This window comes from Condylura cristata, unplaced genomic scaffold (assembly GCF_000260355.1).
Source record: "Condylura cristata isolate star-nosed mole 26May11 unplaced genomic scaffold, ConCri1.0 scaffold00016, whole genome shotgun sequence".
NCBI classification, from domain to species: Eukaryota; Metazoa; Chordata; class Mammalia; order Eulipotyphla; family Talpidae; genus Condylura; species Condylura cristata.
Window position 1 is genome coordinate 11636623 of NW_004567117.1, and position 26541 is coordinate 11663163.

Below are 26541 nucleotides of genomic sequence, written 5' to 3' on the forward strand. Positions count from 1 at the left end.
TGATAAAAACAATAAAACCAGTTATCTGCACCATCCTGATTTTAAAATACCAATAAACCATGATCATAATAGGAAGGTGATAGCCCCCACCACTCAGTTGCTAACAAGTCTGGGAAAAATCTCAATTTTCAGTGATCCTTCCAGTTAAACTCAAGCCTAAAACACTACCTATGTCATCTTTTTGAGATGTGTAAATACGAACTCTCAAAAAAACAAAGGTAGCTGGGTAATATTTAATATGGCTAACAATTTTTTAAAGGTAATATTAGTCTACAACACAGTACAGGCATCAAGTGTACAATCTGTCATCTCAGCAACAGTATAATACCCCACAAGTACCAGCAAATGTCCATCATCACCACCACCAATCAAACCCCTGCCGCATAGCTCCCCAATCCTTCTCCTTGATAATTAGTGGCTATCAATTTTTGAACAATTACATTTGTGTCAACAAAACCCTGAGGAAGATCCTATTATTATATCTATATTATAAATTAGGAAAATGAGTTTAGAGGAGTTAATTAACTCTGTAACATATGAACACAGTGGTTATACTGAGATACTCTACAGACATACTTTGTGACGAAATGTTATTAGATTCTAAATAGAGTAAATCCATTAAATAAATCCATACCTGATATTCCTCCAGGTACAGGAGAGGATTTTTCCTTAAATGTTTTTCTCCAAATGGATTACATTAAGATTGAAACTGATATCAATGATATGGATCAAAGTTACCAGAACTCTGATTCTAAATAGAATCTAATAATATCTACTAACATGCTCACTCACAGTCACTGCAAAACTTATCAGCAGAATTTGTGTGAAGAAATCATCCTTACTCAGCAGTTATATTACATGTGAACTACCCACACTGCTTAGCTTTTGAAGTTTCTGAGTCATTTACGAATAGTCATCAACATGTGCTCTTGTTATTCAGGCTTAAAGTGGAGTATGTGTGCGCATATACACATACAAATACATACCTATGAACACACACAGAGAACCTGGGTACAAGAAAATGGCCCATGGAAAATTATTAGGATCAGAGTTTCTTAGTGTCAGGAAGAACTTGGTTCCTTATCATGCACAAAGATGTTAAGGCTCAGCAATTTGCTGAAGGTCATGAAATAGCTGAACCTCGATTATTTGTTTGTAATAAGTAAATTACTTCTTGTACAGCACTGCAATCAATGGGATGCGATAGGTATTTATTAAATAAATCCATACCTGATATTCCTCCAGGTACAGGAGTGTACCTGGTACAGGAGTGTACCTTAAATGTTTTTCTCCAAATGGACTACATTAAGATTGAAACTGATAACAATGATATGGATCAAAGTTACCAGAACTCTGATACTCAGCAAATCTAGGTGGGTTTTTTCGGTTTGTTTTTGTTTTTTAGCATGATTTGCTTTTTACTAGCTGCTCCCCTAGTTTCTTCTTCTGCTTCTGGATTTCCATTTCTTGACCAGTTCTTATCATTCTTCCCCAACCCGAAATGTAAGTATTCCTCACCAAAAGTTTCTATCTTAGGCCTGCATCTGCTCCTCGGCTGGTGAATGCCCAACTGCTGAAGCTCTTACCTACCTCCATAGTTTCAGTAACCACCTGTACCTGATGAAACCTAATTTTCTACCTTCATCTTGAGTTCTGAATCTGAATTTCAAAGTTCTAGCAGGCAGCTTCCCTGTGAGATTTTGACATTACTTCAAACTCAAAAGGCCCAAAAGTAAAAATTTTTCTTCATAAAAACTAATGTTTTTCCTAACTTCTTATTTTTTTTTTCCTACAAAAGACATCTATATTTTCCTTGTCAAAACTTAGGTGATTTTACCCCATCACTCTTTAATCTCCTCCGGTATTTCCACATGAACACAGAAGAGCCCTTCTGTTCATACTGGCAAAGGCCTGGTACATTAGATTCTCTCAGAGGGCCCTTGAGACAAGTATTTGAGAGAAATAGTGAACGACTGAGTTAAAATTTGTCATATTGTGGACAACCTTGAACACTCAGCAGAGGAAGCCTACTTAATTTAGTAAGCAATGAAAGTTGCAAACACTTCATCTGGAAGGTGATACCAGGAATCCCAATAGGGAAGTGAAGTAAGCCACAAAGGGTAGGAAGTCAATAAAGATGTTACCATGCAGTTTGTAATTGTGACCACAAGGAATCAATCCCCCTTGGGGTACTTGGAGAGACTGGCCTAAACATGGCTCAACATTATCCCAGCCTGGTGGCAAGGAAGGTGGGTTATTTATCCACCAGTTCCCTTCTGTCGTTGGTTGAAGAATATTCCCAGAGGATAACTCCATAGCCCTCTGGTCTCGCCCAAGAGCAGGCCCAGCAATCTTCAGTGGCTATAGAATGCCCCTGGGGAAGAGCTATAGGTGCTTCTAGCTGAAAGCCATCAGGTAGGCATTCCTGAGAGTAATAAATGCCAAGGTGGGCCCTCCCTGGTGGCGCAGCAGGTTAAAGCACCTCACTAAGAATGGAAAGCTACTTCCGCATGAGTTCCATCACTGCCCTTCCCAGAGGTGACCCACTTGGCACAGCAGACCTCACCTGACCGGCCAGCTGATCCCCTCAGCAGTGTACTTTGTCGATCTGCCTGTTCTGCTCCCCATTCTGTCTCTGGTGAATTCTGTCTCTGGTGAACCCTGTCACCGCCCCTGCACCTCTGGCATGTACCCCACTTCTGTATGCACAAATAAATAAATAAATCTTAAATAAATAAATAAATGCCAAGGCGGGTAAAAGTGTGGTAAAGGTATGGCTTCAACTGTCTCTACTGCCAGGCTTTTTGCTTCACACCTTGATCACAGAGATAACCTCTTACCTGGTTAACTTCCAGTCTTTCCTTACCTAACCACCTGTATAATTGTGCATCAGATTAACCACACAACAGAACACTTCAGTTCTAATCACGATAGTGTATTCTTCGTGCTTAAAATTCTTTACTAGTTTTCATTATCTACTGAACTAAGCATGAATTCCTCTGCCAAGCATTCAAGGCTGTTCACAATGTGCAAAGCAAACTTTCTGGCTCTGTATGTTACTATTTCTCTAGTATGAGAAATATTTCTCCATTTCTCTGTATATGAGTCAGGTTATGAAAAGCTGTTCTCTTGCCCACTAGACCTCTTTGTCACTTGTGTAACTTTCATTTGCCAAGTGTCTTGGAAATTGTTTACTTTGTTTGCTGAAATTGTGCCTTGCGTAAATGTCAGACAGAAGGTAAGACTTGATACCTAGTCACCGAGACCTCATAGCTTTATCCAATTTTATCCCTAATTTGGCCTGTGCAACCTGCTTACCTTTTCTATCTATGTCAGTTTTTGTTTTTAAAGATTTATTTATATTATACATACAGAACTGGGGTACAGGCCAGAGGTGTGAGGGGGCGAGAGGATTCACCAAAGACAAAGTGGGGAGCAGTGCAGGCAGACTGACTAAAATATATTGCTCAGGGAGCAGTGGGTGGGTCAGGCGAGGTCTGCCATGCCATGTGGGTCACCTTCCCAGCAAGGGATTGAACTCACGCTACAGTGGCTGCAGATAGCCTCATAATGCTTCCCTGCACTACAAGGCCCTTTATGTCAGTTTCTCTTACTATCTTGCTTTGTCACTGGTCTCTGACAGTCAATAATACTTGTTGACTATCACTAAAACACGTAAGACTATAGCTATAGCATACAAGTTCTTGCTACTTGATGAGTTCCAACAGGAAATATCATATGCCTTCTTTCTATACAGGGCTTGAGATCCATTAAAGAAAACATTCATATAGGATACACAGCAAAGACACTTGCAAAAAATTTTCTTCAAGTGGTGATGGTCCAAGGGGTTGAGCCTTAGCACTATCAAGTTGCAGCCACTGCAGCACCAGGTTTGATCCCTGGTTTGGGAGCTAATCCACATGGCACAGCAGACCTCTCCTGTTTCATCTGCTGCTCCCGTAAGCACTGTATTTCAGTATATTTGCCTGTTTTATTCCCCACTCTGTCTCTGGTGAATCCTTTTATCCCCAACCCCTGCCTAGCACCTCTGGCCTGTACCCCAGTTCTTGTATGCATAAATAAGTAACTCTTTAAACATTTTTTTCTTCAGGTCTGAAGATATTAGTAGCAGATTTGTGATAAAAAAATGTTAGTTAATTCTCAGTTGGATGGGTTACTAGTGCAAACAGCATCTATTGTATTGCAATAATTCCTGCCTTTTTCCATGCCAGAAAAAAGAAAGGTCAAGCTACAGCTAATCAGAAAAGGGATGAAGTCCTTGTAGAATTCAGCTGGTGAGCTCATAGCTGTTGCATAGATGACAATTCCGATGGTGAAATGAGTATGAGAAAGGTATTCTGGAAAAATGCAGAAAATCTGAAAGATAGAAAACCTTCCACTAGATGTTTGAGCACAAATATTTTCTTTAAATAAATAATAGGTTTTTATATCATTTTGTGCATTTTTCTATCTCCGTGAGTTTCCCATCACCCATGTGCCATCACCATAGTTCAGTGCAATTCCCTCCTCCCACTGTTTTTGATTCCCTACCCCACTCCACTCCCATAAACTGTCTCTGGGTATATAGCTGTTCATTATTATTATTATCTTCTCGCTTGGTCCGTTATACTCCTGCTATGAGTGAAACCAAAAGGAAAAAGGTATTTTTCCTTTTCTTTCTGGCTTATTTCAGTAAGCACGGTCTTTTCCAACTCCATCCATGTTGCTGCAAAAGGCATGTGTTTATTTTTTTGATTGCTGAGTAATATTCCATTGTGTCTATGTACCACATCTTTTTAATCCAGTCATCTACTTTTGGGCATTTGGGTCATTTCCATGTCTTTCCAATTGTAAATAAAGCAGCAATAAACATGGGGATGCAGGTATCTTTTTGAATCAGTGTTTTTGTGTCTTTTGGGTAGATACCTAGGAGTGGGATTGCTGGGTCGTAGGGAAGCTCCATGTTATATAGGTTGAGGAACCTCCAGACAGTTTTCCATAGTGGTTGTACTAGTTTGCATTCCCACCAGCAGTGCAGGAGAGTTCCTTTTTCTCCACATCCTCACCAACATTTGTTGCTGCTAGTTGTTTTAAGAAGTGTCATTCTCACTGGGGTGAGGTGGTATCTCATTGTGGTTTTAATTTGCATCTCCCTTATTACAAGTGATGTTGAACATTTTTTTCATATGCTTGTTGGCCATCTGCATTTGCTCTTTGAAGAAGTGTCTTTTTAGCTCTTCTGGGCACAAATATTTTAAGTTAGCTAGAACAATTTGGCAATAATTGCAAACCTAGAATTTGCAATGGTTCAATTGTAACTACAGTCAGAGAGAAATAACTCTAATTTTTTCAATGGCTATTAGAAGTTAGTTTTATAATATATAGAAAATACTAATAAAGTAAAATTAACTTCTAATTATTCATATATAAACAGATGAGAAAAGAATAAAGTATATGTATCCTTTTCATCTTCAACTTCTAAAAAGGATACAAAATTATTTCTTCCTAACCTGAAAGATAAGTTCTTTATCTCTTTTAAGATACAAATTTCACTAGAAATTTTTCTTTTTTGATCCAGAAACAAAATAATTTCACTCTGTTAATCAGGAAGCCAGACCCTCCCTAGTTATGCTGGAAGAGATTAATTTGTTAATCTACAGTAGAAGCCAGAATTCAGTACCCTGCTCTCAACGCTGTGGCTGTAATACATCCAATACTGTGATTGACCAGCTAGGATTTTAATTTTGTCCAGAAAAATGAAAAGTGAAAAAGATAAACAACTGTCTTTCAAAAAATAATTTACATGACACATTTACTTAATTGTAATGTCTGATATTCATAAGGAGCTTGAATATTTCATCTTGTAGCCTTTCTCTCAAGTATTTAATGACTTATACTCAAGTATTTGCTAAGATGCTGCTTTAATGAAAACTGTGATTTTTGAGTGGAGACATACTTCCCCCAAAAGGAATAACACTTAAGATCTGTGATAAATAGATCACAAGCTGACTTGACAAGTATTTTAATTTCAGATACTGCTACATGTTATCTCTTTAATGCAGATAACAGAGTTGATGCAATAATTAGACTTCACATCTTGGGCAGAGTCTTAGGATAATTAAAAATTGACAAATTTTGTTTTTAAATGAAACTCTCCCTGGGTCCAGTCCCTAGGGAAATATTCCAATTGTTCTTAGGAAAATTGATCTTGTATTTGGGAGATGAATTTAAATAAGGAGTTAGGGAAAACAAAACTATGAGTACATTAAACTAGCATTACTTTTTAAAATATTTCTGCAATAGTTTACAATTATTTTCTCATTTCATGACTGTTTTCGTTTTATGATACTGTGCCTCAGCATAAATCCATCCTTCCCCCCTTTTCCTCTCCCTAAAACCAGCACTTTAATAATAATAATAAAAATTACCTAATCATGGAGAGTCATACAAATGACCAAGTTTCTAAATGTGCCTGAGATTTTTAAAATATTTAAAATAACTAGTCAGGGCCCTCCCTGGTGGCACAATGGGTTAGAGCCAGGACTATAAAGCTAGCTGCATCCACCTCAACATGATCTTGATCCCTGCCAGGGGGGTGACCCACATGACACAGCAGACTGCTCCTGTCTGGTCTGCTGCTCCCCTCAGCAGTGTACTTCGTTGATCTGCCTGTTCTGTTCCCCACTCTGTCTCTGGTGAATCTTCTGACTGCCCCTGCACCTCTGGCCTTGTACCCCAGTTCTGTATGCATAAAATAAATAAATAAATCTTAAAAAATAACTAATCACAAGACAAAGGGTCCCAAGAAATATTCTGGCCAACTCTGAGGCCAATCTTGCCATGTTCTTCCTGTTGTTTTAACTGGCGATGGCACTTGCTTGTGCCATCATCTGACACATCACACTAATAAATAGGTATAGTTTGTGTATGGCTTAAAGTAGGTCAATCAGGCAGAAAGGAATTATCTTCAGTGCAGGCTTCTAGAACACAAATTTCATGTTCTGCCTTGGCAGGGTTAGGCTGGGTTAGAGATGGTCGGCCTGGACCTGCACTCTAGAGGAGACTGCTACATCCAAAACTAGCCCTCTCCTCACAGTGGTTTTCAGCCCTGGCTGCACATAAGACACCTGGGAGAATGTTAAGACAAACTACAGATTCCACTTCAATCAAATTAATTAGAATCTCTGGGGTATGGTGTCCAGGGATCAGTATTTTTCAAAGCTTCCCAGCAAATTCTAATCTGCAGCCAGAATTGAGAACTAATTGCTTGAAGGGAATAATGAAACAGGGTAAGAGCTGAGCCAAGATAGGAGGATGCTGTAGTGACAAGAATGATAAAACTATCTAAACATGGGTAGAGGGAAATTTAATTCTATGGGGATTCCTTGTAGTGCATGGGGTAATACTGCTCATAGTTTTTTAGGCATTCAATAAATTGTAGTAACCATTTATTGTGATTGTTAGTTCTAAAATTCTTCAGTTATTTAAACACTTTATTTGGAAACTATTCTAAATAAAGAGAATTGTATAGTCCTTTGTGTATCCACCATTTATATCAACTGATATTACTGATCTGGAATTATGTTAGGAAAAATAATAGGACTCAATATATTCACACCCATATATAGCTGAGATCAACCTTGCTAGGTTGTTCTGCTATAGTGTGAAGAATGGACGGCTTTTTTTGTTTGTTTAAATATTTATTGATTTATGCATACAGAACTGGGGTACAGGCCAGAGGTGCAGGGGCTGGGGAGTACCATATTTTACAGAGTCTCAGAGTTATTTTTTGTTGTGTTTTGTTAGTTGTTTTTTAAGCCCTCTCTTTGAAAACCCTTTATATCTATAACTGAAAGATAATGAAAATAAATTGAACACCCTTAGTTAGACATTAGCTCCTGCCCTAAAGGTATATCATCCTACCTCTCCTTATCTATAAAATGAAGTCTTTAGTAGAGGATCTCGGGCCCTCCCTGGGGGTGCAATGGGTTAAAACACAGCACTATGAAGCTATCACAGCCACTGCAGCACGAGTTCAATCCCCAGCCAGGGAGGAGACCCACATGGTGTGGGGCAGACCTTTCCTGACCTGCTTGCTACTTCCCTCAGCAATGCAGTTCAGTACACCTGCCTGTTCTGTATCCCACTATGTCTCTGGTGAATCCGTTCATCCCCTCACAATGCTGTCCTGTACCCCAATTCTGTATACATAAATAAATAAATCTTTAAAAAATAAAAGAATTAAGAATGTCTAATTCTAACTGGCAGAACTACTCCTAGTGCCAGTCCAGCATGAGATACCATGCTGGTGTTAAGACATAAATCAGAATGCTGTTCCTCTCACCATGAGGACGTGACTATGATCAGTGTACCTAAATAGAACTTAGAACTGAAATTGGTTTACATGCTACCGGAGCCCCTCATCTTGTCTGGGACAGATATATCTGAGAAGTGGAAGTGAGTCCCTAAACCAACTGCTTTTATATCTTCTGGCTTCTACTTTCCCTGTTGGCCTCTTTTACTTGCTGAACCAGCTCTAAGTGGAACAGGAAAGCACCTGAAAGAGGGGTTTTCTTCCTTACTGATTTATGAGATAAGATTCACATGCCATGAAATTCACCTATTTATAAATGTACAATTTATGAATTCTAGTATATTCAGAATTGTGTAACCAGCACCACAATTTTAGGACATATTCATTAAAAAGAAGCTCTTTCCCCCAGCTGTAGGCAATCACAAATCTACTTTCTGTCATTACAGATCTGCCTATTCTGACTATCTCATATAAATGGAATCACATAATATATGATCTCTTTCTACTGGCTTCTCTCACTTAATATAATGCTGTTTTTCAGCATGTGCTTATGGGTAGGAGGGAGAGAAGTGAGGTGGGAAGAGAGAAAGGTGGAAAGAGAGAAAGTGTGGAAGAGGGAGAGAGGAAAGTATAATCTTTTCCAAAGTTTGTTCATGTTGTAGCATTCATCAGTACTTTGTTTATTTTTTTTTAATGCTAAATAATATTCTTTTGTATGGATATGCCACCTTTTATTTATCCATTTGATCACAGATAACATATGGGTTCTTTCTACCTTCTGGTTATTACGAATAATGAAGTAGTAAATATTGCATAAAAGTAAACAATACTTTCATTTCCCTTGGATATGCTCCTAGGAGTGAAATAGGTCATGACTTTACATTTAACTTTTTGACTGCCAGGCAATTTTCTAAAGTGACAAGGAAGGTTTTCTTGTTGGGTTTAGGGATGCAGAATTCTGTAGGATCCTAATTAAAATGCAAAGAGGCTCCTATGTTGCTTCCAACAAACTCAATTTTAGCTTAGTTCTTTGTAAGCTAGTATTCCTTGATGAAGGTGAACACATGCTACTTCACAAAGTAATCAATAATACCAGGTAGTTGGCACATAACTTGCACTGATCCTTATCTTTGAAAACCAATCTGCAAAGAGCAAGAAGTACCATCTAGTCCTAGGGTTCCAGTAACCCTGCAGGAATACCTGAGGGTCAGTCTATTGAGACTGGGACTGTTTCCTACAACAAACACCCTCAGGGAAGCCAATGGGCAGTTTTCTCATTTCTTAGTAAGCAAGGCTTTCTCTCAGTCCTGCAGAGACTAATTGGAAATGAAAACAAGTATGGTGGTGGAAAATTTCTGCCTTCTTATCCCCATTTGCAAAAGCTGTAGTAGCCCTATAAATTCTATTGCCAACATGCTACACTAAACCTTTACTTTTGCATTTCCACTCCTTTGAGAACTGCTGACCTTATATTCCATTATACCTTTGTTAGCTTTTTTTGGGTTAATTTCAGTTAGAGACAGGTTCTTCTAGTTTGATTTTTGCTGATTCACCTTTTGTCCTTTTTATGCCTACCCTAAAATCTTATTTACTCTTATTTACTCTGAGTCTGAGTTCCATTAAATTCTTTCTGGAACAAGGTGAGGTATAAATAAACATAGAGTACCTCTAGACTGAAATAACTGTTCATAGCTCTAAGACAGGAAAAAAAAAGGATTGTCAAGGGATCTAAAATCAGAGGTAGCACTAATCAATATTGGTATCTCATTTTTGTGAGCCATTAAGGTATAAGTAGTATATATAAATTATAATTAATTTACTACCTTAAATTTCCTTTTAGAACAGTAGTTCTACTAATGGATATAATTAAAAGTATACCTTGGTTATTTTACATCCTTGTTTTTTTTTTTTTTAATTGGGTCCTATTAGCCCTTGTGATACAGATATATGCTGTGGCTACTAGTTCATCAGAATTCAGCCCAGTGTACAGGCACCAGAGACCAACCTACTCTTATCCTCTCACAATTCAGCAAATTCTTTCAAACAATTTTTAAAAATGTTTATGTATGCACCAGCTCTTCATAAGAATTTAATGTGTTCTTGGAGATTTTACAAAAATCCGATTAAAGTTTATGGATGAGATTCTGGGTTACTTCATCCTTTCAATTTCCAATTCATTAAATGCTAAGAGTAGTAGGCTTTTCAAGCTGCTTCTGCCTCTTTTTTCTCTCCTCTTTCCTACTTGTGTGGCTAAGATGATCTCCATAGACCTCTTCCCATTACAAATTCTCCCTAAGCAATCTCAGCCATTCCTGTGCTCCAAGTTCCACTTGCACAGATAATCTCTTACAGTGATCCTGAGGTCCAGTCTAGTATATTCAGCTACTAGAACTTTCCACCTGCATCATCAAAAAACACTCTAAACATCTAACTCTGAACCTTTTATTTTTATAACACCAAAATCTTTTAAATTAAAAAAATCTTATTTGGCAAATATCAGCACCTTTTACTAGTCAGTCAAGGTAGAAATATCCACTTTGAACTCTCCTCTTCCCACTTCCCACAGTACAAATAACACTATTCTTCCCACTTCATGGATACCCCTTGTTTTTGTCCTCTCCTCTTTCTTCCTCCTACATCTTTCCTCAAATTCTGGGTAGATCTGTATTAAATGCTTCCTAATTCATTTCCAGCTTTTAGACTCCTCCCCTTCGTCACTTCTTTATACTGTGGCCATGTTTCTCTTTCTAAAATATGGCCATAGTAAAATTATTTTATATGTCAATTATACATCAATAAAGTTAATTTTCTTTAAAAGTTGATGTTTGATACTAGGTTCCGTGGGATCATACATACATTTTTTCAAAATCTGTCCCCATCCCCTCCAGAAGAATTTCTGTCACCTCTAAATAATGAGAGGGAAAACAACATGATGGTCAAGAATTTAAGAACATGGTCAAACAACCTGTGTCTGAACCCTTGTTCTGAATTTCTTGGCTAGACTAGTTCTAAACCTATTTATGCCTATTTTCTTCATCTATAAAATGGCAACGATGGTGCTTCTGCTTACCTCAACCAACGCTTATTTCTATTGCTGATAACTAAGAAAAGGCCTAACAGAGACAACCTAAGGATTCAACATGAGATAAAAGTGTCATTATGACTATCCCTCCACATGTAAGTACTTGCTATTCCACGCTCTACAATACCTTATTCTTTATGCTGAAAAACTCTCTCTCCTGGTTCAAAAACACAGTTATTGTATTAGCATCCAGCTCTGCCTCCACTATATTTTTCCAACTCCCCCAGACAGTTATTCCTCCCTTTTGTTCTTTACTAAATCTTTCTATGCTATACTTAATACTTAGTTAAATATATTTTTATATATCTGATACTCTGCTACAACTTAAGTTAAAGCTTTCAGTGGTTAGGATTATATCTAATAATGTATACACTGCTCACCCTATTGCCTTGATTTAATAGGCATGCAACACAGTTTTGTTGACTAAATAGATCTTTGTCACTCATTTTATGGGGCCCAGTGGACTTCACTTTGTATGACATCATTTTCTTGAGAGCCTTGGACTTTGCCTTCCCTATCCTTCTGACCTAGAAGCACCTAAAGGGATACATAGCAGACAAGAATTGCTTAAAACCAATTTGTTTGGTCTAAGGGGCAGTGAAAAATACATTTCTCCCTTCAGAATACCTTCCTACAAGACTCTGAAGTAAGTAAGGAAATAAGAACGCTTGCGCCAAACTATTAGGAGACACATGAGTAAAACCGTAGATACTTTATATTTTTAGCTTTTGAAATCATATTGATCTAGATTCCTCCAGGCTTAAGTCACTAGAAACCAAAGTTCAAGAGTTCTTCTCCCCACCAAAGCATCATAAAAAGCACTGATATTAACAACATGATTGTAAATTTTTATTTTCAGCATGACTTGATATCTTTCTATATTTTTTATTTTCAGCATGACTTGATATCTTTCTATATCAATGACACCCTCAAAAAGTTTCTTTCATTTCTGACAGAGTTGCCTCTGACCTGTTGAAGTGGTGAGGAACAAACAGTTGAAAGTTTCAAGGAAGTTTCAGTGAGTGGAATAGTTCTCATACCAATTCACAGTTTTAACAGCAAATAGTGAATGATAATGTAAGAGGGAGAAGCACCTATTTAGCAAAAAATGTTAGAGGTTGGAGGGAAATAAAACTGATTTATATAAAAGGACTTAAATAAACTTTCCTTTATGTAAACTCTGGTTGACTATAGGCATATAATTCACAAATACACTGTTTCATCACAAAAGTAAATTTCGTGAGTGAAAGAAAGCAATATTGTGTGGCTTGTTTCCCACCTTTAAAAGAAATGGTACTTTTAAAGAAAATGTATTTCACATTAAAATAGCACAAATAAATATGTATTAATATTAAAATATAGTAAGTATAAAAGTTACAAAATAGAACCTTAATTCTTATAACACTAGAATTATATTACATATATTTTATATATAAGATGTGGATATATCTGCTTCTGTAATTATGGATATTACAAATTTATCCTGTTTTCCTTATAAAAATTGCATTATTTACAAAGTAAATTATTTTAAATATTAATATGCTTTTCATTATAAAACTGGATATGATTTTTTTAATTAAAAAATTAAGTTGCCATTAATTTAAAGTTACTTACCAAGAGATTCTCCCCTGCCACACCTCTGTTGTTAAAAACCACACATCTAAAAACCAGGAAAATAACTTCTGTTATTTTTAATGTAATCCTTGCTTACTATGTTAAAATCATTATTTTAGAGCATTAAATGATTATTAAAAAGCTTTCCTAGACATGAGAATGTTTGACAGTTTTATCTAAATGCACTAAGCTCCAATCCAGGTATCCAAACATGGGTTCAAATTAGAAAAGTATATACTGAATTGATGCTCATTTTTCTGACCAAAGGGCAGACTTTTCATCACCTCTTTTTATGCATATGTATAAAACCTTTAGTAAATGTTATTAAAACACTTCTAAATATAAGTCAAATGTAAATGTTTTGCCTCAAGTTAAAAAAAAAATCATGGGCCCTCCCTGGTGGCGTAGCGGGTTAAAGCCCAACACTGAGAATCTAAAGCCACTTCCGCATGAGTTCAATTCCCGCCTGCCCTGGAGGTGACCACATGGCACGGCAGACCTCTCCTGACCCGCCCGCTGCTCCCCTCAGCAGTGTACTTCGTCGATCTGCCTGTACTGTTCCCCGCTCTGTCTCTGGTGAAGCCTCTCACCGCCCCTGAGCCTCTGGCCTGTACCCCAGTTCTGTATGCACAAATAAATAAATCTTTAAAAAAAAAAATCATGTACCCATTCCATTTGTAACATTAACAAGTAGCTATTTTTTTTTTTAAGATTTATTTATTTGTACCTATACCCCTGAACTGGGGTACAGGCCAGAGGTGCAGGGGCGGTGAGAGGATTCACCAGAGACAGAGTGGGGAGCAGAAGAGGATGACTGACAAAGTACACTGCTGAGGGGAGCAGCGGGTAGATCAGGAGAGGTCTGCCATGCCATGTGGGTGACCTAAAGGGCAGGGGGGTCAAACTTGTGCTGAAGAGGTTTTAGCTTCTTAATGCTGAGCTTTAACTTGCTGCACCACCAGGGAAGGCCCAACAAGTAGCTATTCTTATCCTAAGAAAAATCTCTTATTCCATGTACAAGATTCAGCAAATATGGAGACCAGAACTTAATCTCAGCTGAAAATATAACTGCAAGGAGCCTGATGCTTGAGCTAGTAAAATGGGTCCTGCTAGGCTACTGCCTCATGTTCAGTTGACCTCAGGGAAGAAAGACAACCATTGTTTGCTAAAATGCTATTGTTTCTCTTGGGTTAACAGCCATGTAAAGGGTATAGAGTACTGTTGCTTCATAGTAAATATACACTGAAAGTTAGATATTAATAAAAATGATAGTTGCCATGCTTAAAAAAAATCATTCCTCAAGTAAAACTCTCAGCTGTCATTTAACTTTTAATCAACCAGTGCACCCAGATAGGGTTTATTGGGTTTTTTTTGCCATCTTCAAAAAAAGTTTCTAACTGCATCTATATGGGTCTGTCTGGTGTAATGAATCCACAGTCATGTCAATTAAGATTCATTTCATTTTTGTCTGTTTAATTTATCCAATCTACCAACATCATTAAAAGTTCTAATTCTCTTCTTTTAGGGTACTGTGAGCACTCTATAGGTTCTAAGCTGATTGCCTTGCCAAAGATGCATAACTCAGGGCAGTTAGATTTCAATGAGGTATTAAAGAAATATTTCTGCAAAGGAATTCTCCTGGGCATCTGAAAAATCATATGGAGAATTTTACTAGGCCCAACTGAAAGAGGAGAAATGATTAAATATCTTAGAAATTTGATTTGAGAAAAAGCTGTTTTATTGACTAGTCAAAGAAAGTCTTGAAATATACTATTTCAAGCATACAGAAAAGTTGGGGTCAGTAATCCTTAATCTTTCCTTGCTAAAAAGAAGGTGAGACACATAAACAGAATCGAAGCTGGCCTTGTATTGTATTTACACATAAGTTACACACTGAATTACAGTTGAAGTTAACTGTGACCTTGAACCCTGAAGCTTCCATTAAAAAAAAAAAACTTTTAAAGTGCAAACATTAAATGAGGGTAAAAATGGTTTCTGAGGCAAGATAGCCTCATGTGACTGCCACAGAGAGAAGGGAACAGGACTTATGAAGGGAAGGAAAAGGACGATCTGCAAACTCATGAAAAAGCAGCCAATACATCTGGGATTTTCTTCCAAATTGCAGACTGGGATATTTGTACTTTCTTTCAGGCAACTTTGAAAACTACATCACAGCTCTGGCTTCTCTTACTAGAGAAGAAATTGTACTGACCTCTCCATAGGCCTGTGTTCCCCACAATGCTCATTCAATAGTAGTCATCAATGTACACATTTCTAGTCTTGAAATGTAGTAGAGAAATAAAGAAGAATGAAGGAGCAAGGCAGCTGAAGAGGAAGGCAGAATGAGGGCTGTCTTCTATCCCTTTCAGCACTCTAGCTGATAACAAGCAATAAGCTGCTTCTTTCATTTTACCCCTTTTCTACCCTGACACTCATCCAGGAATACAGCTTTATACATGAAGCTAACACAGCTGGTTGTGAAACAACTATGATTTCTAAGACATTCAATAGGCCTCTATTAGCTTCTAACTACTTTCTCAAATTATTTTTATATATTTTTGCAACTGTGGATGGTATCTCTATGAGGAAATTTCTTTGGCAAAATGTACCTTTGCTACCTATTTTAGCTATCTAAACTTCATGCTCAAAATGGTAAATATAAAGCAAAGAAATACCAAAGACTAAATCTGGCATTAAGAACTTTCTGTGACAACAAAACACCGAAAAATACAGGCACGTCTCCTCCAATGAAAGTTAATTTTTCTCTGCATAGGATTTCTCAAATTTTAGCACTATGGATGTTTTAGATAAACATCCCTTGGTTGTTTTAGATAAACAACCCCTGGGGCTCCCTTGGTTGAGAAATACTAAAACAGTCTTGAATCTGATCAAGCTCAAAGATCAAACAGAATAAAGGAATTTTATCAGATTACCTCAAATACTTTCCATCTCTAAGATTTCACAAATCTTTGAGCCAGAATAGAAATAATAATCACCAAAGGGTAGTGTGAGAGGAACATGTAGAGATCAGTACACTGATTTCAGATTAAAGAAGTCATCACGACAGATGGCATATACTATTGTTTATTCTGTGCCAGATCATGTTCTAACAATGCTACATGAATATTAATCTTGGAGTGACTCATTCTTTCAAAAAGTTATTAAACGGAACATATACAGAAGCAAGGACTGAGTTCAACTTGTAGAAAAAAATGAAATAACAATACAAGGTTTGTGTCTTCAAGGTGAGTACAATCTAGTTAGACTGAAGTGTGCTATATTTTCAGATGAGTGACTATAATGAGGCAGCATATGATTCAATGTCCTCCAGTGTTAGAGCTAAAAGAGCCTTACAAGGTAAGGATGGACAAAGTTGATCGGGAAAGGGTTTGTGGAAAAGGCAGATAACTCTTAATTGACACTTAGAAAAGGTAAGGATTTTAGCAGAAGGAAGGTAGGGCATATGTTGTGGATGAAAGGGAGCAATGTGAACAAAGATATGGCAAGGACATACAAAAATGTCCAAGGGATGAGAGAATAGATTATCTTAGTTGAAACATGGCTGCATAGAAGATAAGGATAGGGGCCCTCCCTGGTGGCAGCAGGTTACAGCACAGCACTAAAGCCACTTCAGCATGAGTTAGATACCTGCCTGCCCCGGAGGTGACCACATGGGGTGGCAGAGCTCTCCTGACCCGCCCGTTGCCCCCCTCAGCAGTGTACTTCGTAGATCTGCCTGTCCTGTTTCCCCACTCTGTCTCTGATGAATCCTCTCACTGTCCCTGCACCTCTGGCCTGCACCCCAGTTATGTATGCACAAATAAATAAATCTTTTTTTAAAAAAAAAAAGTTAAGATAAGGATGGAAAAATAGCTTAGGAACAAGATAGGCATAGGATTCTTAAATGCCAGGTTAAGAAAAGAAAATAAGAGTTACTATTCCCAGAAATGTCAAAATAGGTCCTACTGAGTCAACTCTTCTATAGACCAAGATTTATAAACCTTTGATAAAGTATAAAGGCGACAGAAAATAATCAAGAGCAGGTAGTAAAAACGGAATGCAAGTTGACACTTGGAATAAAAAAATAAAACTAAGTAAGGTTTTTATTTAGCTGAACAAAAAAACAGAATGAAATGCTCAGTTTTGTGGATTTGAAAAATCAGTAAATAGAGATTGGAGCAACTATACCGGTTACAAAATGAAAGGGAAAATTTCAGAAAAAAAGACAAAGGTAGTGTCCTAAATTCTAATGCAAAGCTTTAACTGTCCCTTAACCTATACATATGTGAAATAGACTCTAACAAATTCAATTAAGGATTAAAAATAAATAGTGATGTCTCAGTTGCTGTCTACCACAGAGGAGTCTGAGTTATCTGTTTGATGAAAACAAAACTCAATAAATATTGTTTGGAAAATATATAAGACTCCAGAGAGTCTACAGGAGACCATTCACACTGTCCAGTACATAATCCAAAGTTGCTATACCATTAAGAAACAGAAAAACAGGCCCTCCCTGGTGATGCAACAGGTTGAAGTGCAGCACTATGAAGCTATCACAGTCACAGCAGCATGAATTCCATCCCTGTGACCCACATGATGTGGCAGACCTCTCCTGACCTTCTCACTGCTTCCTTCAGCAGTGTATTTCAGTACATCTGCCTGTTCTGCTCCCCAATGGTGAGTCCTCTCACACACAGTCACCCCTGTACCTCTGGCCTGTATCCCAGTTCTTACATGCATGCATAAATAAATCTTTTAAAAAGATGTTAGTGAACATAGAAATACAACATCTGTACTAAAAGCATTTGAATCTTATGTTATTAAAGATATACATTATCCCAATAAACAACAATCATGAGATTTGCGGAGCTAAAACCAAGCCAAAAGTCTGAGATATCACAGGATATAAAAAAGCAACGAAGAGTTTTCAAGAGTAATCAACATCTCAACAGTCCGAATAGAAATCACACATTATCTACCCAAAGGCTGTACAGTTGAATTTCTACCTTGTCACACACTGTCCAATTTTGGTGAAATTACTAACACTGGAGTTCTGACTGAGGGTAGAAAAATGGCAATAATAATATATATTTAGAATTTGGTGCCTATTAAATAAGGTAACCATAGATAGCACCTGGTGGAGACTATCATGTGGCAGACATTCAACAAAGTTAAAGTTGATGATATTAAACTCAAATGGCAATTTTTGTTATCTCTTGCTGATCTATGGCCTTATGAATTAAAAAATAAAAACACACGAGATTAACATTTAATTAATGCACATTATTTGTTAGGCATACCTCAAAACCCATAACTACAAAATTATGTGATGAAACTGAAAATCATAATACTACAAGCATCAAGAGTTCTCTTATACTGATTTCATATTTTATTACATATTTTTTACCATTAGCTTTCTCATTTTTCTAAACATTTACTCAATTACTTTCTGATGTTCTCATATTTTATCTTGCTCATTTGAATTCAAGCTATAGTCTCTAGGGTCTTGTATTTCTGCAGATCTGTCAATAAAAGACCTAGTTGAATTAACCTATGGGAAATCCTACTTAGTAACCAAAGTGTTCTACATCAATAGTGTTGTGCACTATTCTAGTGTCACTATTGGAAAATTTGTTATCTAAAACTGAGTCAGAGCTATGTCTCTGCTACAAACTCCTGGGTCTCCCACTCTAGGAAGGCTTTTCCTTCTCTCTCCCTGCACTACCCATTGAGTGAGGAGGCAAACTGCTCTCTCTGAACCCTCCTGAGTTACTTTCTCACTGAGAGCCTCAGCAGTAAGCACCCATTCCTTCTGATCAGACTAAAAGAGTAAGGTTTTTCCCTAATTAAGCCAACAACTGCATGCTTCACACTTCTAAGATTCCTAACTCACATTTTTAAATGCAAAATATTTGTGAATCAATATACCTGTGTATTTATTTAGATTGTCAACTATACTTAACACACAACTGAACAAATTTTGGCGTGAACTCTGATGTCAAACTGTTTCCATGAAAATCTATAATCTGCCAACTACTAAACGTGTGACCCTGAGCAGTCAACATTTGTTGCCTTTGTGAAGTATAGCAGGTTCTTGAATAATGCTATTTTATTTATTGTTGCTTCCCTATAATGCTGATGAGAGAAAAGAAACCCCTCCTAACTTTGAATAAAATGACATTATTTGAGAGCCCTCCCTGGTGGCACAGCAGATTAGGGCACAGCACTGCAAGCTGGTCACAGCCACCTCAGTGCGAGTTCGATCTTCAGCCCTGGAGGTGACCCACATGGTGTGGCAGACCTCTTCTGTCCCATCCCCTGCTCTGTTCAGCCACTGTATTTCATACATCTGCTTGTTCTGCTCCCCATTCTGTCTCTGGTGAATCCTCTCACCACCTCTGAATCTCTGGCCTGTACCCCAGTTCTATATGCATAAATAAATAAATCTTTTAAAAAATGACATTATTTGAGGACCTATTCCATTTTCTTTCCGTCTGTCTTCTTTTTGTTGTTGATGTAATACTGCATTATAACATAAAATACCTTTCAAATGCCAGTACTATTCAAGTTCTTCATATACATACATGTCACAGTCCTACAAGGTACAGATACCCTCATTGTAGAGAAAACCAAGGTACTGAGTGATTAAATCACATGTCATTGAGAACATAGGTACTAGAAGACAGAACTGAGATCTGAGTCCTGGCAGACCTGATTCAGAAAACCACTAAAGCATCTCACTATGTTGATCCATAATATTTAAACTTGTAACATTAAAGTCTTTTTTCCAAAGAAGACAATTGCTCTGAACAGAATACCTGTTGAATGCATGCTAGCACTGACAAAAAGAGCTCTGACTTTGAAAGTTAGTTAATTGAGCTATCATTTTATAGTGGGATGTCTAACATTTAGTTCCCAAGAGAATGGGACCATTTGTCAGTATCACCATAATTTTCCCCAAAAATACCTTAAAAAAGCTAAACTCTTTGTTTAGTGCTTTCCTGTATGTATCATTTCATCTAGCTTGTCTCATGAATAATCAGTTAACTGACTCATTCTCAAAATTTTTTCCAAAACAAATTATTTTAACAATGAGATCACGATAAAATACTTTTAGATAAAAATATTCTGGTGGTAATTTAAATGACTTCTTATCTGTTATACTGCTTTTAGGCTGGGGTGTAGTCAGAACTTGCCCTTTTGTTTAACCATCTCCTGTTCCTTAGTTCAGCCTCCCCTTCCTTCCTCCCTCAGGATTAATCCTGTGGATGACCTCTCAGTGCACTTCCAGTGCTACAGGAAATGCTAAATGCTTTACCTAAGCTGACTATACACTTGTGCTACCTCTCCTACGTTAAAAATGCATACACCAAACTCCAAGCTAAAATGTAAAGGGACATTTAAGTCAGATTTGAACCACTGTGAAATCATTTCCCATGTCAAGTTTCTCTTCAAAACATACACAATGGATAATAACATCCTCACTACCAATAGGCAGAGCTTGTAAGTACTAAACAGAAGTAGAAGAAAAACATTTCTGGAAACATAAACCTACAGTCTTAAAAAACCCCTTACTTGATCTTTTAGTTTCTCTCCTCTTTCAAACTTAACAACTATGAATTTCCTTCTTGCTCTTATCTCCTAAATTCATCTGAAGTCCCAGGCCTGTGGCTTCCTTCCTCACTGCTCTACTGAATCTTCTCAAATATTGCTTCATCTGTCCTCATTCTCCTTGCCCATTCAGTTGCCTCTGACACTACTGACCCATTTCTCCTGTTTCTCTATAAAATGACACTCTTGTTTTTTTTCTGATATTCCAGAATTCTGGCACTTATAACATTCTGATCACTCAGTGTGAGCTGCTATCAGTTTTATTTCCCAATATCCTTCCTGTCAATAATAGAATATCCCAATTCCAACTAAGTGCCTGGCTTGCCTGAAATAAAGATTTCATTTTTAAGTCTCCTTTGTAGCTAAGGAAGAGCAGACTCAAGTGAGATAAGCAAAAGCCATGTGCACAATGGCTGGGAAACATTCTTAAAGGCAGCTGGTGTAGTCTCTGTTCTCTTCTTTGGGTGTTAGGAGGCAGATATGGTGCTGGAGTAATTATGGGTATTGAAACAGGATAAGACAATGTTGGTTTCCCAACACTACAGAGCACCATAGAAGTCCTGGTATATTTTCTTGGATTTTTACCACTGAGGAAGAGAGATTGAGTTAAAGTTGTAATTTGTTTAAGTACTGTTGTTTTGAATTTTCTCTCACTTATAACCAAATTTAGTGCTCTCTAATGCCATTTCTTTCCTCCTAGCACCTACTCTTAGTCACTTCAACTAGACTACATTCTCTTTGGGAATATAGGTTCTGATACTGTGCTTTACAGTACCAAAATACTTAATGACTGACCTAGATTTCAATGAACTTATTATTAAATAATTCTGGGTAGGTCATTTTTGAAATGGGTAGAATAAAATTGTAAGGACCTCCACAAAAAGGAAAAGTATAAAATACTGGGGCTCCCTGGTGTCACAGGGGTTAACATTTCAGCACTATGAAGCTATCTGCAGCTACTGTAGCATGAGTTCCATCCCCAGTGAGGGAGCTAGACCACATGGCAAAGCAGACTTCTCCTATCTCATCCCTCATCTGTGTATTTCAGTAGATCTGCCTGTTCTGTCCCCCACCCTGTCTATGGTAAAGTCTTTCACCCTCCACCCCTATACCTCTGGCCTAAACCCCAGTTCTTGTGTGTGTCAATAAATAGAGCAAATCTTTTTTTTAAAAAGTACAAATAAAAGTTGAGCTGGAGAGTCTCAGAGTTACTACTTTCCTCGTTAGTTTTAATTACAGTGCTGGAAATCAGTTCAGAGAATGGGGAAAAGATGCAAGAAACTATCATATTGTTCAGACAGATAAAATAAAATCTATTAGGCTGTTACCAAATAGAGAACTTAAAAAAAAGAATCATGAAGGACAGGATAACTGCTTTATTATTCATATGGGTGTAACTTATTAGAAGGAAACGACCTTTCCTCCAGCTCTCTGGTTTCTATTTGGACTTTTCTCTAAACATACTACTGGTCTCCTGGACTTTCTCACTTTATTCACTCTCCAAGAGGTGGAGGGCTTCTCTGATTGATAAAAAGAAGAATAAAGAGCTGTTTGGCTCACAATTCTGCTCTCAGGGACAAGTACATACTACACTTTGCCAGTGAGAACAGATACTGCAGGCCAGTCAAATATTCCTTATTCAATCCTATTTATCTTTGATTTCTTAGTAAGCTCTTTGCTCTGAAGTATCTTTAGTGTAGTTTCCATCTGATCCATTATTAATTTTTAATCGGCAAACCTTGGCAGAAGAGTTTTATGTTTTTGTTAGTTTTCAGGTATAGAAAAAAATAATTGCTTAGCAGCAATAATAGTCAACCTTTACATTGCATTTGTCTACATGCCAGGGGTTAGGTTCTCTCTAATGTCTAAATTGTATCTTGCAAGTAAATCATCAATAATTTCCTGGAGACATGACAGGAGTCATAACTCTCCCTCAACTCACAACCTTTATACAAGATAGTAAATGGGAACCGAAGTTAAGTGCATCTCCATAATATAGGGGAATTCATACTCCCTAAGAAAGTCTGCTGTATAAAGACATTATAATAATATTCAAGCATTCCTACAATTAAACTAGATGTTGTATTCTGAAGAGGTAGGTTTGCTTGTACTTGTGCTTTAAATTATAAAAAATAAATAAAAATATTCTATTCTGGTCAGGAAATAAAAATATATTCCTGAGAGGAGCAAACCTTTCTAAAGACCTCCCTTGTTAGTATATTAAAACAAGTAATTTTTATGTTCTAGTTCACTTAAATTCTCTGTAGTGAGAAACTGATTGGGGAAATTAAAAATTAATGGTCAAAAAAATTAAAATTAATTGTTGAGGGTCATCAGTAAGTGGTCGTTGTAACATGTGAACTCAGGCCTGGCTCCAGAGGTCATGTACATTCTAAGTATTTTGCAACCTCCCACAAACTCTATTAACTACTAGGCCCCGTGCTGAAGTATCAATGACTAGATGTTTTGTCACATTAGGACTCAACACAGCTTTGTACCACAATTTCAAATCCATTTTTTATTTACCTCAGTGGTCTTTGAAATTACCAGTAGTTTCTGAAATTGTCTGTGGCAGATGACAAAAATATTTTATAGTTCTTTTTATCAAGAGGTGGAGTCTATTTCTTTACTCTTTGATGACATGACTCGCTTTGATTAGAGTTTGGCAGAAACAACATTGTCCTCATCTTGAGTCTTAAGAGGCCTTGCAGCTTTTGCTTTTGGAAACACTTGGAATTCTCTGCCACCTAATAAACAACCCAGAGGGGAGCCTGATGGTGAATGAGAGACTGGTCAGACGTGAGAAGAGTCATTCCTACAGAGGGCCATCAAACATAGATTTTCCTTGCTGTCGAATACAAATGCACCAATGAACTTAGCCAAGACCAGCAGAACCACCCAATGAACCACAGAATTGTGAGCCAATAGTTACTGTTTTTAGTCACTAAGTTTTGGGATACTTTGTTACACAGCAAAGGCTAACTGATACACCCTCTACAGCAGAGTTTCAGAGATTCCTTGCAATTAAAAATAAATGGCGTCCCTCCCTGGTGGTAGGATTGGTTAAAGCACAGCACTGTGAAGCTGTCTGGAGCCACTGCAGCATGATTTCAATCCCCGGACAGGGAGCCAACCCACATGGCATGGCAGACCTCTCCTGATCTGCCCACTGCTCCCCTCAGCAATGTATTTCACTCAATCAGCCTGTTCTATTCCCCACTTTGTCTGTGGTGAATCCTCTCACTTCCCACACCTCTGGCCTATACCCCAATTCTTGTATGCATAAATAAATAGATCTTTAAAAAAAATAAATAAATGGAGATAACAAGTAATAATGTAATAATAACTGTACTGACTTTAATTCCAAAGTGTGGTAGTTATGTTAAAGATGAACTAGTTGGTTTTATTGATGCCAATACAGAATAGTTTTTCTTCAATGATACATAAAATATTTATAATAAGTAAATAAATGAAAAAGGAAATACCACAAGACCATTAAAAAGCTTATTGACCTTTGCTTATTTATGCATATAATACAAAAGATAAAAAGCTCCAAAAACTATCCCAGGAATATTAGAATGGACTTTTCCCTAGTGGGACATATGCCATGGTGACATTTCTCAATCCACCTCTTGTGCCCTGTCTGATTCAGTGTTTCAGTTCCCAAAACCCAGTCAGCTGAGTTTTAATCTGGTCACTGTCTTCCCCTCTTATAAGATCTTTGAGTTTAGAACAACTTAAAAAACTCTTGCATCTCCTCATAGTACCTAGAACAAAGACTTTCTTATATCATATTTTTGCGTAAAATTTCTGAACCTTCCAGTAGCTTTTGAAACAGTGTAATGACAGCCTTGGAAATAAAATTTGGCAACTTTTACAAAGGATGGAAGAAAGCCATGCATCCCCAGAACTTATGAGATTTAGTCCTTGAGTTTCAACAACATTGTTTTTAAAAGTACTTTTCTTTTCTTTCTTTTTTCCCCTTGAGACCTTTTGTTTTTACTGGGCACAAGAGGTGGATTGAGAAATGTCACCATGGCATATGTCCCATTAGGGAAATGCCCATTCTAATCTTCCTGGGGTAGTTTTTTGAGCTTTTTATCTTTTTAAATATTTTAAATTTTATTTATGCATAAAAGAACTGAGGTTTAGGTCAGAGGTACCAGGTAGAGGGTGACAGGATTCCCCAGAGAGAGAGGGGAGCAGAACAGGCAGACTCACTGAAATACACTGCTGAGGGAGCAGTGAAAGAGACAAGAGAGGACTTAGCTCCCTTGCTGGGGATTAATAACTTGAAAGCACTGAAACTTTAACCCCCCTGCATTACCAGGGAGCTTCTGGAGATTTTTCTTTTTCTTGGAGCTGTTGCTAAAAGCATTTTCCAAGTCCTGGGAGAAATTTAGCCAAGTAAAGGACCAGCAATTTAAATATGGTCAAAAGGCTATACTTCCTGAGCACTACTGAGTTACAAAATATTAAAACAAGTCTACATCTTCAATGAAAAGTGGAATAATGATGAATTCTTGCTATTGTTTAGTGAAAATTTTACTGGCACTATAATTCTAGAATAGTATATTTTAGTTCTGAAATACTCATTTCATTGACAAAAAAGACCTTATCTGTAAAAGATCAAAGTTAACGTGTGAAAGCTGAATTAACTATTAAAGCATTTTCCTTTTTATATCTAAGTATTTTCATTAATATAAAATCAACATATAACTCAACAAGTTTTTCACTGAAACAAGTGTTAAAGTTCAACAAAAGATACAACTCTATGTTTAATGCAACACAGTATTCCATCATACTTGCCATCAATTAAAAAAGACTGAGGCACAAAAAAGCAGTATCTTTTTAAATGACTCCACTTTAAGATTCTAGAACTAAACTTAAAACTTAAATGTGCTAAGTCACTTGCAAAGAAATAAATTTGTAGCTGGTGCCTGAATTGAATAATGATTACTTAAAAGTGCTGTGGCATCGTCAACCGGACACAGGTGGGCAGAAGAGGTATGAATCACCTTCAGAACAATAAGGATGGCCTCAAAGCTGATTATAAATATTTTTCTACATTTGGCATATAAGCAGATGTGAAAAAATTAATGGATCAGGGCCTGAGAAGGTGACAGTGAAATGGGACATGGAAGCCAATGTACTCTCTCGGGGGCTTATAATGACTGTTCTCCACAGCCCACTGGGGCCTCCATTGGGGTCTACTGCCTCTCAGACATGGCTTTTTTCTTAATTTCTAGGTGATGCTCATTTCATTCATTCATTCATTCACCCAAAATCTGCTGAATGCCTATTATGCTAAGTGCTGTCTCCTGTCCAGTGATTTAATCTGCCTGTATCCGTAAAAGCAGAGCAGAGAAAAAAATAATTTAAGGAATTTCTTAATCTAGCCAATAAGTAACAAGTATTTCTTATACAAAAACACAGACCTATTTGTGCTTCATTCAGAATAAATTAAGTGAAAAATGAAAAACATCTTTTACTGGTACCTGTATCCCAATTCTTCACTAAGTTGGATCATATGAAGGATATATGATTCTTTGCTTGTTCCAGTGAGGCCAGGCAACAGTAAGATAGTAGGTCTAGTGCTGACATCCATATAACACTTATTATTGTCATTATCAAACCAATCCAGTGAAATCTGCCCTCCATCTGCAGTTTTAATAAGTTCACTGAAAGAAATAATTCAAAAGACGTTACATACTAATTACATACTGAGTTATATCTTAAGATTAGTATCTCAATTCTATAAATTTAGGACATTTGTTCATCTCAAAATAACTTCTTTTAGTGTTCAACTACCTGGCACATATACTTTTTTCACCTTTACTATAGGAATTTTATGATGACTAACAGCATAAAGTATTTCCAACAACCCAGGTAAAAGACAGTATATAAAAATGAACTTCCA

General features: G+C 37.1%; 1 protein-coding gene across 1 annotated transcript in view; it reads right to left on the bottom strand.

The window, feature by feature from the left end:
• Positions 1 to 26541, bottom strand: part of ABHD3 (abhydrolase domain containing 3) — a 41851-nt gene that overhangs the window by 12288 nt on the left and 3022 nt on the right. The window contains 2 exon segments of the mRNA XM_004683779.2: positions 13011 to 13056; positions 26120 to 26302. Of these exon segments, the coding sequence (XP_004683836.2) occupies positions 13011 to 13056; positions 26120 to 26302 (229 nt within the window).